This window comes from Anarrhichthys ocellatus, unplaced genomic scaffold (assembly GCF_004355925.1).
Source record: "Anarrhichthys ocellatus isolate YVR2014 unplaced genomic scaffold, GSC_Weel_1.0 scaffold65, whole genome shotgun sequence".
NCBI lineage: Eukaryota > Metazoa > Chordata > Actinopteri > Perciformes > Anarhichadidae > Anarrhichthys > Anarrhichthys ocellatus.
Window position 1 is genome coordinate 1766363 of NW_022280095.1, and position 18883 is coordinate 1785245.

General features: G+C 42.5%; 2 protein-coding genes across 2 annotated transcripts in view; one reads left to right on the forward strand and one right to left on the reverse strand.

Annotated features, from left to right (window-relative positions):
* Window positions 1-5043: 5043 nt before the first annotated feature.
* On the forward strand, window positions 5044-15336 carry sertm1 (serine rich and transmembrane domain containing 1). The gene is made up of 2 exons (XM_031872689.1): window positions 5044-5360; window positions 13159-15336. The coding sequence occupies exon 2, from the start codon at window positions 13172-13174 to the stop codon at window positions 13511-13513; it is 342 nt and encodes a 113-aa protein (XP_031728549.1). The 5' UTR covers window positions 5044-5360; window positions 13159-13171; the 3' UTR covers window positions 13514-15336.
* Window positions 15337-15566: 230 nt separating this feature from the next.
* nbeaa (neurobeachin a) overlaps window positions 15567-18883 on the reverse strand; it is an 82622-nt gene continuing 79305 nt past the window's right edge. Inside the window, exons 56-60 of the mRNA XM_031872573.1 lie at window positions 18693-18863; window positions 18461-18562; window positions 18068-18264; window positions 17532-17683; window positions 15567-17316 (exon numbers count right to left, since the gene is read on the reverse strand). Coding sequence (XP_031728433.1) covers window positions 17226-17316; window positions 17532-17683; window positions 18068-18264; window positions 18461-18562; window positions 18693-18863 — 713 coding nt within the window. The 3' untranslated portion in view covers window positions 15567-17225. The remainder of the gene's footprint in view (window positions 17317-17531; window positions 17684-18067; window positions 18265-18460; window positions 18563-18692; window positions 18864-18883) is intronic.

Below are 18883 nucleotides of genomic sequence, written 5' to 3' on the forward strand. Positions count from 1 at the left end.
TTTAAAAAACGCTTGACAAACATCAACAACCTACATCAAACATGAGGAGCAGTGATCACAAGTTAAACATAATCAACCATTCACCTATCAGCAGATCTATCCTCTTTCTCTGCTGTCTGGAAGTGACAAGTTTCACACCGTCTTTGTGCTATCATAATGCTTTATTTAATGATCCTCGTGCGAATCAAAAGACCTTTTGTTGAGGGATATGATGTGGAAATGTGGTGCCAATCTCCTCCATTAGAAGGCCCATCACTGTAATGAGCCGGGGGCATGAAAAGAAAATGAGCTGCGGAGGGGCGGCGGGGGGTGTTACGTCAAGACTGGGAGCTCTCATTGTCTTATGGAATAATTATGCTGCTCAAACGTGGACACCACAACACACACACACACACACACACACACACACACACACACACACATGCCAATCTATAACCAGAAGGTAACACATTATAGAATATCACAGCCTGTTGGACATTATATCTGTGAAAATGGACAGGATAGGACCAGATAGGACCAGATAGAACCGGATAGGACTAGATAGGACCGGATAGGACCAGATAGGACAGGATAGGACAGGATAGGACCAGATAGGACCAGATAGGACAGGATAGGACCAGATAGGACCAGATAGGACAGGATAGGACAGGATAGGACCAGATAGGACCAGATAGGACAGGATAGGACCAGATAGGACAGGATAGGACCAGATATGACCAGATATGACCAGATAGGACCAGATATGACCAGATAGGACCAGATAGGACCAGATATGACCAGATATGACCAGATAGGACCAGATAGGGCAGGATAGCACAGGGTAGGACAGGATAGGACAGGGTAGGACAGGATAGGACCGGATAGGACCAGATAGGACCAGATAGGACCAGATAGGACCGGATAGCACAGGATAGGACCGGATAGGACCAGATAGGACCAGATAGGACCGGATAGGACCAGATAGGACCGTTTAGGACAGGAGAAAATGTGGGCTCAAACTTTGCACACCCAGCAACAACCTATTTCATATCTGACGTGTTTTCAGTTTATTTCTCTTGACAAAAGTTATCTCTTGAATATATATTGCAACACTACCAGCTCTTGATAGGTATTGGTCGATTAATCGTCTATCGGCTTTTCCCGGTTTCAAACTATTGTTTTAAAATTCCACTGTCCGTCGACATGATGGAAGTTTAATTGTTTAGTTTCAGGGTCTGCTTTCGGTTCATTAACTATTTGGAGTGAATTATAGGAAAACAGCGAGAGAGGGAGAGAAATAAATATTCACAGATTGACTGAAATGTAAAAGCCATAAACCGACTCACTAATTAATTATACACAAGGACGTGTCTTTTTGTCCTTGTATCCTCTCTATACCTTTTTTTTTATAACTCGTGCATGGAATATCTCCCTGTCTCTCCATGCCTGAGCCATGGTACGTATGAATTATGAATGTCGGAAGAGTACGGGCTTTTTCTTTTTTATTTGCAATTTAAGGGCCTCAAATCTTTTGGTGCACTAAATTATTCATATATTCAAATGAATATGACTTTGAGGACATTTTTTTTCTTTCTTCTCTCCTGTCGTAAATTTAGAGTGTATATCCTTCAGAGGGATCAGGCAGAATTGCCAAGACTATAAGCGGTAAAGGTTTCAGTAGAGCTTTGATTTCAGTCCACTTTAAAGGTGTCTTGCCCAGACGTGTTCTTGCACATGTGTGTTGTCGTTTAAGCCCGTTACCCCCCCCCCAGAACCAATGTCCTATTTTCATCTCTCTCATTGTTATTCCAGCCAAGTACTCGCCTGTCAGGCTACTGTCCTGCGTGTCTCTGTGTGAGTGTGTCCCTGTTATGCCTCAGTATGTTTTCTCTGCACCCCGCCGTCAGATCTGTGGAAATCTTTTTGATTGGCATGACACTGCCACGAGACCAAAAGCTGCAGTACAGTCTGTGCATATTTATTGCTCTGCAAAATCTTTAAAAAACCAAACTGAACGTCACAAATAATTCTGCACAACATCTCGGAGACGAGGACAATATATATTACGTTCTTACTGTTTCTCACAGATTAGGGATGGAGCGATACTTTCTCTTGCAATCAGGAGAAGTCAAGTGAAACGGTCCGCTCTCCTGCTCTCATCAAAGTCTTGCTTTTGTGAGCTTCTCTCTCAGAGCAGTGCAAATTGCTACAGATTACCAGAGAGATGTAACGCATATCTGGCAGTGCATCTACAATAACCAGAACTTCCAACATACTTGCAACTATTATCTTGACACCTTCCTGTTATCTGGGGGTTTAAAGTTGTCCCCCCCCAGAGTTTAGCAGAATGAGCTTGTCAAACATACACACACACACACACACACACACACACACACACAGTTTAGCCCAAAATAGTCACAAAATGCAATTGCACCCCCTTCGTTGCCATCTCCCCCTCATTAACATGCAGTGCAGAGACTGGTGTCCTCACAAGGGCAGTGTTAGGATGGCATGGAGTCAGAGCAGGCTGGGATATCAGGGAATGACACGGAATTGGCGGCCACGCCTTCTGGGATTAGTTACAAAAACCAGCTGAGGCCAAAGCTCTTATCTCCATCCTTCAGTCCTCTCTCTCTCTCACACACACACACACACACACACACACACACACACACACACATTTGCACAGAAACAAGCACGTGTTGTCACAGAGACATAATTAGCTCTCCGAAACATATTCCCTCCTTAGGAAAAACAGAGAATCGGGTGAGTGTAACGATTCCCTGTAATAGATTTAGAAATGGTCTTGCAGAGTGTGATTAGCAGAGTGGAGGTCAGGGGAAATAATTATTTGAATAATTAAATCATGTTCCTGCCCTCTGTCCTTGGTTTCTCTCTCAACACTGTCAACACCAGCGAAACTGCCTTAAGCGTCTCATTAAAAATATTTTAATAAATATATATATATTTTTTCATTTGGGTGGTTCAGATTAAGGAAATATCCACAAACGGATACATGCTCATCAGTTGAATCCCAGACCTGTCAAATGTTGTGTGAAGTACACATGAATATCAGCCATGTGATGTCAGTGAAAGCTGGATTTGGGTGTGAAATAAAGTCATGGTCCTCTCATGTCCACTCTCTCTGTTCTCCAGTGCTGCTATTCCCCTCTGGTGTCTGTGTCAGCGGGCAGATGGCGGAGGACAGAGGCATCTGTGGAGGCGGAGGCACCTTTTCCCCTTCAAAGAGCAGGTACAGGTGTCGTCTGCCACACGATTAACACCTTCATGAATACCAACCATCAAGGTGCTAACAAGCTCATGCGTGAGATTTAGGGTCATGCGCAAGATCTATTTTAGAACAGAGGCGACTGAGCTGCATTTCAAGTGGTTCGCATACTCTTACAATCAAAGCAAAGCACTTTAAAGGGCTGGTTCACGCAAATTACAAAAAAAAAATCTTTCCTCCACTTGAACTCATTTCTATCAAAGAAATACTTTGTTCTGTTGACAGCTTGTTCTGTTGATTCTCCAAAGTAACACGAACACTGTCTCTGTGAGCGGCATGGCTTTGCGGTCTGTCAGTATGTTGATAGATCTGTCGCTCGGTGTTGAAATAGCTCCACAATTATGGGATGTACAGACATTAATGGTCCCCAGATGAATGAACTCAATGACGTTGGTGACTCTGGCTTTTCGTCTGGCACCATCAGCAGGTTGTCATTTGTGTTTTAGAATGAAATGTCTAGACAATTATTGGATGGGTCGCTATATAAATTTGCCACAAATATTAAATTCTACTGACTAATAGTGATCCTCTGACCTTCTAATCACACCAGCAGGTCATTATTTTCCAGTATCTCAACATCCACTTGATGTACAAACATTTACTGTCCCCAGACGATGTAATACCTGCGAGACTAATTACATAACTGTACTTTGTGCCGTTTACTGCTAATTAGCACTTCGATGGTGAACATGGCAAACATGCTAGCATTAACATGTTAGCACGATGTTAGCATTCAGCTGAAGGCACCACCACTTATAATCAACAACAAACAAACCCCGCCTCCATATTGTATTGGTTAGTGGCCTCAAGAGGTGAGTGAGAAAATATTATAATTTATAATTTGGGTGAACTGACCTTTTAATGAGGAGACCATAATGTTGGGTTGCTCACTAAACAGTTTAACTTCTGAGAACAGAATCATCTCTGTTGTTGATTGATGAAAACATATGGAGAGCATTTTGGGGAAAAAAGATCTTATTTCATATGTAGTTAGTTTCTGCATAATATGTCCATATATGGTCATTTTTTATTTGTATAGAACGATGTGTGCACTTTTACAGAATAGATGTGCTGAGCTGCTGTTAAGAGACATAGTGTTTAGAGGGGGGATCAGAAGGAGAAAGAGAGAGGGAAAAAAACAAGCTGAAGATGAAGAAAGGCAAGAAGAGCTGCAAAGGGATGAAGAGGGGTGTTTCTTCTTTTCTATGGCCGCCCTTTCTCATTCATCTGCTGATTTGGGGTCTCATCTGATTGAGCAGTTCAGTCTGTCGGCACGCCGGCAGCCGGTTATTGCTCACCACTGGATACCGTCTACTGACGCAGTTTGCCGAGAGCAGAGAGCAAGGCTGTGTCCTTCACGTAAACTTGAGAGAAGCGAAACAAAGGGTCGATTGGGTGTGTGGGAGCGGGTGTCCGTGTAATGACAAATATTGATTTATTGGTGAGTTATCAAACCGTTTATGTAGGTGTATGTCTATTGATCTAGCTATTTGTCCGCACATGTTAATGGACAGCTTGTTAAATGCGAGGACTGTTTGCTCAGTGAAAATGAGAGCACAAAAAACACAGAATAGATTTGACTGTTAATGTGGTCATTATTGAAAGGTGATGAGCAGCAGAGAGAGGGAGTGGGAGGGCAGAGTGAGGGAGTGACGGAGGGAGTGACAACAGAGAGAGAGAGAGAGAGAGAGAAGATGTGATTAGAGCGAGCACTACTCCCTCTCTTCTCTTTCCTCTCTTCTTTCCTCTTCACCAGTTTTCAAGTATAAAAAACATTATTCATTAGTTACAGCCTCTCAGTTACAGACCTTGTGTATGTGTGTGTTCCCTTGTGAATGTGAGCCCATTCATAGAGGATCCACATCTGACAGTGTCTCTGTAGTGCCTGTGTGTAACACTGAATGACAGAGAGAGAGAGAGAGAGAGAGAGAGAGAGAGAGAGAGAGAGAGAGAGTGCGGACAGACTCATAGGGAAGATCCCAGGGGCAACAGATCTGGTTTGCTCGGCTGGAAACACCAAACAGTACGGGATGGATTTCTGCACGACGTGAACGCCTACGAGAAACACCTGCCTCGCATTTTAAAAAAAAAGGTCTGTAACTTTTGCTTTTCTCAACAATTTAATTCATGCTGCCGATGCTTTAGGCTGCTTTTTATGAAACCTTTCCAATTGAGTGCGAGACAGAACGGGAACGGAGTTAATCTGTTCTGTAAGAGCGGATTCCTGCTGAATACAAAGAGCCGTTATTCACCTCAAATGTATCCGTCTCTCGTCAGTTGCCGGCAACTTTATTCAGTGCGTTGTCTCTGCCCGCAGAGCAGTCGTGAGAGAACAAACACTGTTTCAGACAGATCGGGAGGAGGACGGAAAAAGGAGACAAAACGTGAAGATGAAATAGCAAAATGTAGGAAGAAAAATAAATGAATGTTCCATGAGACTTGTAGGAAAAGATAATAGTAGGGGGGGGGAAGAATTCATGTATACATTCATTCACCAACTTGGTAAATAAGCGGGCTTCCTATGTGACAGTTGAGAGAAAGAGGGAAGGAGTGAGTAATGAGTGAAGCAATTGTACCCAAAGATTCGGGGGGAAAAAGAGCAGGACATGAAAAAAAGTGTACTTTCAGTGCAATGAGAACAAGAGCAGAGTTTGTTTGTGTTTGAAATGAAGTATGATTCACCCTGTCCATCATAATAAACACAGACACACAAGAGCAGATGTAAAGTATTGGCAACTGCACTACGAATTATCAGGAGTAATTAACAGATATGAGAAGAACGAGGTGTAAAAATACACTTCACCACAGGGATGAACACACACACACACACACACACACACACACACACACACACACACACACACACTCAGACATCAAAGCAAAAGAGCTCATTATCTACACTGGCCACTGACCAAAATATCTTCCAATACTTCCTATTCGGAATGATCTCCGTTTCTCTGGTTTCAACTCAAGTTATCTTTCTGTCGATTGTAACAAGCCCTTCGTAGCACCTTTAAGATCTCATTACAATTTAGGTTTTCTGAAATACTCACTTTTATCCACTGAATATCTGAGCGAATCTGGTAACAGTTGAACAGTGCAGATTGACCCCTGGCGAAGCTTTCGAGTGCACTCAGGTGCGCTGTGAGATTTTATCATTCAAATATAAACGCAATGAATAAAAACATTAGGCCCGAGTTTATTGTTTTGAGGACTCATTCGAATTCCACCTGTTTTTCTAAATTTTGAGGCTTGCCCGTCATTTATTGGCACACGTTACTTGTGTTTATACTTGCACACAGTCTTTTAAGTTTAAGTTCATTTTAAAGTTAAATACTCAAACAATTGAAAACAGATTGTTTGGCGTCTTGTGGGGAAATGGTGGAGGGCCACTGACGCATATTAAAACATAACTTTCTTCATACTTTCATCATCCCTGCATATCTCTGACCCCTAAGTGGGTTATCTGTGGTATTTGGGGATGCAGAGGCGATTTGGAATTCAAGCGGTTGAGCCTCGGGTCTGTTTTCAGCTGATCTGGCTCAGAATATGAAACATAAAACATGTTTGAAATTCAGGCTGCTTTTATCTCTTGGCAATCTGTTGTTTGAGCTGGAACAGTGTGTGTATGCCTGTGCATACCGTATGTGTGTGTATCGTTCCTATTTTCACATATATACGCATGTATGTGAATTAATATGGCATTTCTGCTATTGGTTCAGCTTGTTTTTGTCTTTTCAGGCATGAATACAGTATAAGAAAATATGCGCAAACATACATGCACACACACACACGCACACAGGCACAAAAGAATATGGCTGAAATGCCATGACATTTGCCACACATGGGTCTTGTCCATTATTCATGACGTGAGGAGCTAATACCAGAACTGAACAGACAACATACTGTGTTTATCTTGGGGGTTAAGGATTTCGTCGATATTTGCATATATGCTGCGTGCATGGACTGTAACACTTCCAGTAATGGCTAGGGCTATTTCCTGTAGCCGAAAGAGATGTCTAGGTTTTAAAAACAATAGAGAGTCCAAGGCTCTGCTCGGCCCTGGATGGGTGAGCTATTGTGAATATAAACAAGCCTTGTGCAAAACTGATACTTTTTATAAACAATTAAATTAAATCTCTGAAAACAAACAATAATTGCTATGTTTTATGATATTATTGTCATTAAAGCAATAGATCAAGAACACCTTTAGAGCATAAAACTGTAGAGCAAACGTCATCATTTAGTTAAACAAATGTCTGGCAGTCTTAAAACCCAATATGCACGTAAAAAAATACACACTGTAGAAAAGACTTCAAACAAATAGCCTACACCCAGGAAGATAAAACTGTGCAAAATACAGAAGAGCACAGGATCGTTACGTGGTCAGAACTCATCAGACAAGACCAATTGTAGCAAATATGCACTCACTAAACGCTGACAGTGAGGAAGATTATAAGGAGATGATGAGAAAATGTGAGGAACAGATTGAGAAAGTGGAGCAGAGGAAGCTTCACGGCACAATGTCTCAGGAGGAGTTCTGCTGAACATACTCCACCGACAGAGGAGGAGACTGTTTGGGGAGTGACTTGGAGAGGCTGTGCAGCTCAGGAAGGAGATTGATCAGGACAAAAGGGAGCTTTGGGAGACAAAGCTTACTTTCTATAGATACAGACGGGTGGGGGGGGGGGGGACAAAACACATGCTCAAGTCAAGACCGAACAAGCAAAGGCGGAGCGGAGTGAGAAGAAAGCTGTGGAACACATGAAGAGAAATTTGCTCAAAGCAGCTCGGTTTGAAGAGTGTGCAGTAGAGATATCCAAGGCTATACAAAAAAAAAAAAAAGCTCTTGATGTAGCCGAGAGGGTGATGCTGACAGAAAAAAAACTGAAATGTATAAATCAGGAATAAAACGTCACTGCTGGCAGTGGAATGGAAGAGCATTTTTTCCTACGAGCCGTTGATGGGCTCCAGGCTGAAAAGCAGAACAGTCTCAAAATGCCTGAACTCCACATGGCCCTGTTGAGTTGTTAAAGGAGGACCGAGACGCAGGTCAAGTCAAAGAATGAGCGGCTCTTGTGCGACTTTTGAAGACCGGACAGACTATTGCTCCTTGCCTCTCAGAGGAGCAGCAGCTTCCATTATCCTGAACCAGCAGTCCAACAGAGAAAAGGCCATATCGGCTCAGAGGGAAGGGTATGAAGATCACACCTGAGTGCATTTCAGACTAAGCAAGGCTCCTTTCCTCAGTGAGAGGGAGAATGACAGCGAGAAGAGCATGTGGCGGCTGTGCATGGTGTCTGTTAAACTATTAAAAACTGTGGCAAGATCAATTTACACTGAAACATAATGGCATAAACTGACTTTTTTTACATTTTTATCTGAACTCAAGGGTTTTCCATACCAAATAAAGTTGCAACGCTTCCTTTTGCCTCATACTGGGTTTGCACATTTGGTAAATGTTCATGTTTAGAAGCGATCCTAAAGTAATGTGGTATCACGCTGTATGTTTGTTTGAGCTGTTAAAGAAGACCCGAGGGCTGACTGAATCCAGCTGAAAGAGTAGCAACCAAAGCATCTGGACCGTAATGTTACGGTCCAGACACTAAAGGCCGACATGTAGGCATACCTCTAAAAGATGATGCCCTCGCACTCTGGATTGATGCCACCACTTGAGGGCAGAACCATTACATTTGACTTCTCAACAGGTAGGCATGGCGCAGCACTACAGCAATCATGGATGCCATCCCGCCTACTAGCTGCAAAAACTTCTGGAAAACGCAGTTTGCGTCCCAACTGAAACTGAGCGAGCTTGGACTCTGGAGAAGGAGCATATTTCCGATGTCCAGCACGTCATCATCATCATCATGGTGAGCGGCCAGCCTCCATGTGGCCTGCCCAGCTACCAGCTGGAACTTCGACCAAAAGTTCTTCACCGGCAGACTCAGGCGGAGCCGGATCCCTGGCCTCAGAGGAGAGAGGATCATGCTGTAGCTTCTCCGATTATTAGTTATGAAAGCTTGACTTTTTATAACCGCGGTTAGAGCGAAATCGGTTCATCCCAACATCCCTGCTGCTAGCACATCAGAGGCTCTGGCTGCTGCCCCTGTACCCTCCACAAGCGCTTCTCATTTACCCTTCAGTTTTAGCTTGACTACCTTTTAGTTTTGTAAATATTGGCTATGGTGAGAAGTCTCACTTGATTAGGTTTCAACAAGTAAGTTCATCCAATGAAAAGAAATGTTATGGAGGTGATCCAAACAACCCATACACACAGCGATAAGATGGAGAGGCTTGACGGCACAATGACAGGAGCTTGCATCTGATCGTGATTCTGACAACCTCCCAGTTGCTAGCTGTCATTTTGCCAGATTTTGTGCCATCTGGCGAGCGACTGGAACCAGCTACGTTCGGTCTACGAGTGCGCTTCTCTAGCTGCCTTCTGCCCAAGTTGCCCAACTGTTATTTCTACCAGCTGACATGTGGCTGTGTTGCTCAGCAGTAAATACCAAATGCAGAAGATTGCCGACCATTTGGAGACAAGAATAAACTCAGCTCCAACACGTCTTCCTATCTCAACTGCATAAATAGCCAAGACGTTTTCAACATATCTATAATTTTTCTCGATAGTGATACATCACTTTTCCAATTAGTCCCTGGTGTTCTCTGTATTGCGCTTGTAGCTATTTCTAAGAAAAATAACTACCGGTGTCCATTTATTAACGTAGGTGTGTGTGTGTGTGTGTGTGTGTCTGACCTCTTCAGCCTCAGTGGGACTGCATGGCTTGGCCTCTTAAAGTAGATTAGCTTGAAAAAGAACTCACCATACCCCGTTGCCTGGATACAAAAAGCATCATTAAGCCCAATTATCAGCCACTTCAGCCGACAATGAACGAGCTTCATCACAGATTTGAAAACAACATATGATTAACGACAGCCACCTATACAGAAAATGGTGGTGGAGTAGAAGAAATTAGAGTAGAGAGATGGAGGATGAGCGAGCGGGCGGGGGTTCAGTGTCATGTTCGTGGAAATGACTCATGATGGACACATTTTCAGCTGAAATTACAAAATTAGTAAAATTTTAGGTTGAAATTGGAGTTAATTTGTGGGTCCCCCCACACACACACACACTATCAGCAATTACAAAGAAACATATTGTTAATAATCCTGAAATAAAGATGGTCAAATAATTTTAGGAATATCAGGAAATTATTTCAGGAATATTTTACAATATGAATATTTTTTTCTCCTTTTCCAATGGATTGAGAAAGAGTGACCTAATCAAGCCCCTCATGGTTTTCTGCACCTCTCCATCACAATTTCTGAACCTTATGTACGTATATATCAATTTGTATTTTGAATGTGTTATCAAACAAACTAACTAATTAAATAAATTAAACTGATGATTGAGGATGGCGAGAAAATGATAAATCGCAGCAGAAGGAGGGAATAGCAATGCATGTGCAGTGAATATCAATACTCATTGGTTTTTCATTGGGCTGGGAAGACCACTGGGAGTATTTGATAAAGAAAACAGAGTTGGGGCAAGAGAGCATGCAATCAGTCACAGAAAGAGAGCGGCCCGACTCTTCCTCCCTCATTATGCTGTGGATCTCCCTGAAGGTACAGCGGGCCGTAAATTAAAGAGAGCTCCTGTCAACTGTATCATCCAGAGAGACACAAACGGAGAGAATAAAAGCGAGTAAATGAGTTCAGAAGGAAGGAGTTTGGGCACAGAGTGGCTTGCTTAAGCTTCAAAAGCGACACTGCTCAATTGGAGATTAAGAAAAGTTGTGTACCAACAAGTGTTACAGGCTCAAAATGAACTGCTGGCAAAGCCTATTACTGACAATAGAAAAGTCATATCTTCATCTAGCTGTTGACTATGAATGGGGCTAGAATATATTCAAGTCTTGCAATAAAGGTCTCACAATACTTCACTGTACAGGGTTAGTACTGTAGTGTCTACACTGCATCCACCATCAATAACATGTTCTCTACCAAAGAACAAAAACTACATTAAATACAATAAACATAGTTTCACACCTGCATGCTCCACACAATTCTCAACTGTTTTATGGGTAAAAGAAGTTAATGTGGACCAACCCTCGTGTTATTGTCTGATGTTATTCTATAGTTTATTAATGTGATCTACAAATACTTTTTCATGTTATAAGAGTGTGTTGAATTTAGGAACTATTTAAGCTATTTGGCTGCAGTTAGCATTGCTAATCGCTGATGCTTCCAACACATACACCTATCTAAGGCCTTGCAGGTAAACTCCACTTTGCAGGGTTATTTCCGAAGAAATGCTTATAGCGTTCACAAACGTTTATACTGTATTTTGCCACAGTAACAGTCCAATTGTAGCTCACTTACCTGTGCAAAACGTACAGTTTGTATGCCAAAAGTCTGCAATGCAGGCATTCACTCAACAGGAGTGCGGTAAACTATCGCTTTATTGTGAAGGACCAGGCTGTGGCTTTATTGTGAAGGACCAGGCTGTGCTGCGACTTTGAGCTATGGACGCCCTCTGCTCAACTTTATACATAACAATAAAAGTAACAAATGTCCACATTGAAATAGGGGGGTTTCTACTAGCATTCCCTATTTTCTAAACTAGCTTCCCCGTGGAAACAATGGTCTATTAACTCTGCCACACATGCAGCCACTGCCTCTCAAAGGCTCACGGTAACGTTATATAGTTCAGGTGACTCTCGTGAATATAATGTGGCGAGGGACACATATCGTATGGCGAAATGCATGAAGCATGAAACGGAGGGGAGAGAGGAGAGAGGGGAGAAACGAGCACACACGCACACACACACACACACACACACACACACACAACTCTGAGGTAAAGAGCGCCCCTGCTTTCATTCTGGTCATGGTCAATCATTCCTCCCTTTGAAGTGTCTTTCTCCGATCCAATCAAGACACAATGCTGGGCTAACCCAAATACAAAACAGCCTCCCTTTGCTCCCTGTCTCTCACCGACACAAAGACGTTTCTACTCTACAAAGCGCAATCACATCCGCCAGTCAGTTGTGCGCCTCGCAGTGATTTGCAGTGGAACATTATTAGCAGCATTAATATGCAGTGGAGGAGGGTATAGGCTCTCAGCTGTCTTTGTGAAAGCTGATTATGAGGAGTTTAATTTCATCAGATAAGAATGCCTTTCCATATACGCGGCTGCGGGCCCCAAGCCTGTGACAGACCTTTGATGAGGCAAGCACTCCCCCTGCTGTTACTCTTTATTATAGCCCGCTCAGTACACACACACACACACACACACACACACACCAGCGTTCATACTGTAGGAGTTTTGCAAATTTTTTGTGATTAGCCGGAAAATCATCCTTATACACACATGTTCACATTGCATCAACTTTTAGTGAGCAAGCAACAATTCTGCAAACCACACTGCAAAAAATCATATTGTGTTTATAGGTATAGTCTTTGTTTTTATGGGTGTTTCATACATATTTCATACATCATAACACAATACATTTGTATTGCACCTTTTTGCTTGTTTCTGCAAATACATGCACATTTCTTTCCAAGTTGCAGTTTAGCCCTAAAAACAAGTGTTTTTAGTTATTTATTTAGCAACTTATAGGCAGATGATAAGGTTATCCATCTAGAGCAATGTAATATATATATATATATATATATATATATATATATATATATGAAAGCTCTTTTGTCAGCAAGCATCTGCCGTGCTGAAGTGTCCTGGAGGGAGAAAATAAATCCGCGGCAGCTTCAGCAGACAAAAGAGAATTTCTTATAAAGGCCATATGAATTATAAATGTTGAAGTATCTTCACAATAGTTTCACAATAAATCTCACTCATCTCTCTTTTGCCCTCATGCAAATCCATGCAGGACATCAGCCAGGATGTCAGGGATGGACGTCTCGTCTGTGGACCATAATGAGACTGGAATCTCTCCATTGGGCGATGGGACCTTCCTCCGCTTCTCCCCAACCTCTGCTTCCACTTCCGCGGCCGCCTCGTCACCAGGACGTCAGGGCAACATTTATGTTTACGTGTGGCTCTTCCTCGGCCTGCTGGTGTTCCTGCTGACGCTGCTCATCATCTCCCTCCACAGGCTGAAGAACATCATCTCCTCCTCTTCATCTGTCCCTGACTGCAGCAGCGAGGGAGGGAGCTCCTTCACCAACATGGAGATCTGTAGCATCTCGTCTCATAGGTCCACCATCTCCTCCCTGTCCACCTGAGGGAGACACATGGGCATACTGTATTATGTCCATGTGCAACTCCTTGTGCATGTATTCATACACACAAAGCAGATGGAGGCCCAGCACCTACTCACTGTGACATATCAACACAAAAAACACTTTGTCAGGTGACAGCACGGCATTACACTCAACGCGTGCATCTTCTAATCCCGATGGTCCAGTGAGTCAGGTGTGTCCATTTCAATAAGCACAGGGTAAATAAAGCTCACATGGGATGAAGAGGTCTTGAGTGAGACTGACTGAATCTTTCTGAGCCTTAATTCAACCACGAAGAGAAACCGCTTTCTCTCAGCAGAAAAAAAGCTTAATGAGGAACTATTATCTTTCCTCTTCATTTTTGCAAAATACATTTCTTGCACTGTGCTTGTCATATTTACAGTGGAACAATAATGTTGCTTTCAGGTTTGCACAGCATGTCTCATAATGTCTGTAGACTACATTGCAAAATCAGAATTACATAAGTGTTACAGACCATTACTTTGTACAGAAATGCATGATTGTGTCTCAGTTCAGTCAGGCTTTGGGATGCTGTAACTCCTTTTTCTTTTTTTTTACCCTAATAAAAGGTGAGATACCTTAAAAACTGTACTCATGCCAAGTTGTTTTTAAAAGTCTCCGGGGGAAAGGACGATGCAGAAAACATCGTGCTGTGGATGTAAAGGTGAGTAAGAAATGAGTTTTGTGTCTCAGACGGGCAGTCGGCCTCGGACTTCAGCTACAGATCAGGTTAAAAGTGCCATAACAAGATGAAACTCTGGGCCTGTCAGACAGGTCTTCCAGCGTAACGGATTACCCTCTCTTGACTGTCAGCTCATATGGGGTCTGATCTCAGTCTCCATAGTGACTGAAGCGTGAGCGCTTTGTGCAGCTGTCGAGACTCGTTTGTATTCCAAGCTGAAGCTACAGTAATGGTCGTATCTAAGCAGGTTTTTTGTTTTAACACTGTGAGGTGTAGTTTCTTTGACGCGGCAATAAAAATACACCACACACAAATTATTAGAAATCATCTTTGTCACAACTTTTCCACAACATTCAATAACAACTGAAGGCTCAGAGAGCTAAGAGGCCACAAACAATTGGGTCAGGTCTGTTAATGTTTAGCTGTTGTTGAATCTGTATGCACACCGGTATATAGGTAATGATCTCTAGAACCTGTTTGGTTCAATGTAGAAAAAGATTCAAAGTTTGAAATTGTCTGTTTTTAAGTTAACCAGGAAGTAAAATCATTGTAATAGTCGTGATGATAAAGAATAACTGTACAGATTGAACACCTGATTGAGGTGTTTTGTCATATTGGAGCTCTTATTTTCAGTTCTAGTCCTGAAAACACAGAGACATAAAGAAGATTAAAACATTTTCCAACTTGGGTGACCTTTGTCTTTATACTTATTTGGATACTTGCCCGTTCCTTGCATGAGTTACTGTACTGTATACTGTACCTTGTGAGTGCAAATCTGACTTTTGTCCATGGGTTCAATGAATGCCACCAATGATTTCCTTCTATCTTACACATTGCACTTATTCTCTGCTTGTAGGGAATGTTTTCCTACTTTTGTCTCTCCTTGATTACCGAGTCTGCTGAATGAGATGCTTTTAAAATCCCGCTTTGAGTTTCTCAAGGGAACTTCAGTTAAGTTTCATGGATTTGATTCAAGCAAAGAGAGACAATGCAGAACCAGAGCCGGAAGAGGTGGAAGAGGCATGCAGCTAGTGCTGGAAATGGAACTTCATTAAACTAACATTTCTAAATCTGTAGGAAGTGGTGCAGAATATGACCCCCAGAAACAGACAGAAATGAAAAAAACAGCAAGGCAGGTAGTTCAACAATGTAGTAAATTGCGTTTGGATTGCAATATTTGAACTCAAGAGTCTCTTGAAATCATTTGATTCCTTTCATTCCTGTGTCTCATGACTGGTGAGTGCTACAATAACTCGTCCTTGATGTCTCGCTCTCTGTGCAGCGCTACTCTCTTGACGCAGAACGGAAACCTTTCAGTGAAACAAAATATGTGACCAATGAAAAGTCAAGTCATCAAATTCTTTGCATATTTTATTTTTCTTATCATGATTTTTTTTTTTTCAACTCACACATGTCGTATTTTACATCTTTGCAATAAAACATGAATACAATAGTTTTTAGGGTTTCATAGATCCAAAAATATTTAACCTTTTTTTGGATACGTAAGTTGAACCTGTCGATAGAGTATGTGCATGTGCGCATTTGATCAAGATGGCTTCACACATACAGTCCGTCTCACATTTCATCCCCTCTCCTCCTCCCTTCCCGCCTCTATCAGCTACAGAATCATGATATTGCTTACAACGGTGAGGTTGTAAAACCTAATAATCACACATGAGCTCAACGCTTTAAATACAAACATCAATGCACAAATAATCCCGAAGGGGAAATGGACCTAAACAAAATGGCAGCCGACCAGAAAGAACCAAGCTAATAAATAATGACGTGTGATTGGTGCAAAGTGCAAATACAAAACAAACTTTTACATTGATTTGATTCTCTTCTTTTAAATAATCAACAAATGTGGGTAAGTGAAGGTTTCCTTTGCGCTTTCAGTCATATTCAGCTGATTAAGTCTCCCACCAAGCTTGAATCAAGACTATATGTACATATTTGACAAAACAATCACCAAATATACAAAGGAAATCCCGTCAGTCTTGTGTTTGTCATCCTCGGTGGCACTGGCACAAGACTTCTTTATCATTACCATCTCTGGCAAAACAATCACCGTCCTTGACACTGCCGTTATTATCATCAGTCTCGTCAACATTATAATAATTATTACACAATATTTTACATACAGCAAGTCATTAATAAATTAAAGGTGATAAGCGCAGTTTGTGTAGTGAAAGAACACGCGTCGACTCTGAAGGAAGCAGAGCCTTATTTACATAAGAATCAGATTTAACCCCGCTGCGGGTCAAAGAAATGTTTTTTTAATTCACATTATAAAATCAAATCAAGTAAGATCAAATCAAATAAGATCAAATCAAATAAGATACAATCAAATAAAATTGTAACCCCAGGCAATTTTTCAAGTGTGAATTTTAAGATCAAGCCAATAGCACCGTTTTTTTCTTTTTAAAGCAGTGGGTGGGGCGGGATCATTTCTGACCATTTCTAATCAGTTTCGACACTTTGAAGAAGTCTTAATTTATAGTCCACCCAATAATTCCCAGACTAAACTCCCCCTCAAACGAAAAGCAAAAAACAATATTGATAAAGAAGAAATAAAAAGAGTATGAGGGAAAACAAAACTCAGTTCTTTGTCTGTGAAGCATTAAGCGTACCAGGAACAGTAACTGCACCGGTCCTGTGAGAGGTACGGGTATGATCGACCTCTACCAGGTCTGCTTGACTTGCTCTTTTTCCCCATTCTGCGGTCTATTTTATTTGCAGGTTTTGGTGTGTATCTTCGGGCTATTATGTGTCTGTGGCTACCCACGCGTGTACGTACACATATGCACAGAGGATGTTATTTCCACCAGCGCTGCCGCATCCTCAAATCAAGTAAACTTCAACAAGGGAATGGAGCCTAAGGTCCGGTACTTGTTATTCCTTCCTCTCGGTACCTTTAGTCTCCCCACGTTGCAGATACACAGCAGAATGCTTCACCTCCTCTCCCTCTTGTTCTTCTCTCCTCTCTCCATCCTCTTCCTCACGCTGTCCACCTCAGTACCTGTTCTGGTGTTCGTAGTGCCAGCGGTTGAAGTCTATGTTGAACGCCACAATGCTGCCAGACGCCATGCCAGTGATTAGAGTCCTGAGGGCAGAGCACACAGAACATCACATCTGCAAACCAAACTATACACATAAAATACTTCTTTTGTATTGTACATTTCCCTGGGCCTGGGACATCCTCTGAGATTTGGGTTACATAACAGCGCCATTGTTGCCTACAACAGTACTCTTTTCAAAAAAAGGTCACACTGTCTGCTTCTTCTCCTCTCTGTCCGAGTGGCACCCTGTCTGTTTTACCTCTGGTCATGGGAGAGGTCCATGGCACGGATGCCTGCGTCACAGCCTGGATAGATGTAAAGCTGTTTGAAGTCGCATGCCTGCCACACTTCCACAACTCCATTATCACCTCCTGTCACCAAGTTCTGTCCGTCGCTGCTCAACAGGATCGCCTGGAGGCGGAAAAAAAAAAGAGAGAGCAGTCAATGGAGGCTCAAGGGCTCCGGTGTGTTGTACAAATGTATATTGCATTGTTTATGAGTAAATATGGGTATAATTTAAGTATGTGGCGGCTGTGGCTCAGTAGGTCGTCCACTAATCAATCGGAAGATCGGCGGTCGATCCATGGCCTCGACACTCTGCATGTTGAAGTGCCCTTGGGCAAGATGCTAAACCTCAAACCCCGAGGCTAGCACATTGTATGAATGTCTGCATGTGAACGGGTTAATATTGATGTAGCGTAAAGCTCTTTGAGTGGTCGGAAGAGTCCAGTTACCATTTATTCATGCATGAATATACCACAAAGAATATTACAGTATTAACTCCGACAGCCTTACCCGTGTGGAATCGTTGACCTCCATTTGTGCCAGCAGTTTTCCATTTATGCTGAAGTTGCAGAAGCGGCCTCTCTCATAGTAGATGATGCAGTGGCCCTCGCTGGACACTGAGATGAGGCGAGGCCGCTGACACAGCTCTGGCCCCTCCAGGGCCCTAAGCAGGTCCCCTGTGATGGTGTGGACCAGGCACGGGCCCTCTGAGGAACGAGACCGAAGCAAGATAGAGAAGAATATTTTATTTTAGTTGCACATGTTAGCCCAAATGTTCTGAGGTCAGTTATCAATCTATTTGTTTTGAAATATCAGCTCAAATTCTGAAAACTTTGTGAAAAACATAAAATGCTACATTGTAATTCCTCTTAGGCACAGACATACGTATGAAGACACACAAACCTTTAGCCCCACTGATGACCAATCCTAGCTCTGCACAGACAGACACACACACCACCTCGTGGTCGTGTCCTGTAAGTACTGCCCTGGGAGCGGGATAGTCACCTGGAAGAAACAACTAAATTAGAGTCACCATAAACCTCTGGGAGCTGTTGTTTTGTTTTCTGAACTCATTTATGAACTAGGAACTGAGGCAAACATTCACACATGTTGTTTCCACCATGTCACCACTCACTGTTGTTAGGGTTGTCCCCAATAATGTGGTGTCGTCCACTCCAGTACCACAGAAGAAGAGTGGCATCCCTGGAGCCTGACACGATGTAGCAGTCTCCGCCGATGTAGGACTCTGATCTGGCCAGACACGTCACGACATCCCAGTGGCCAAAAACTATCTGGGTCAGTTTTCCTGTGGAGAGGAAGGAGGAA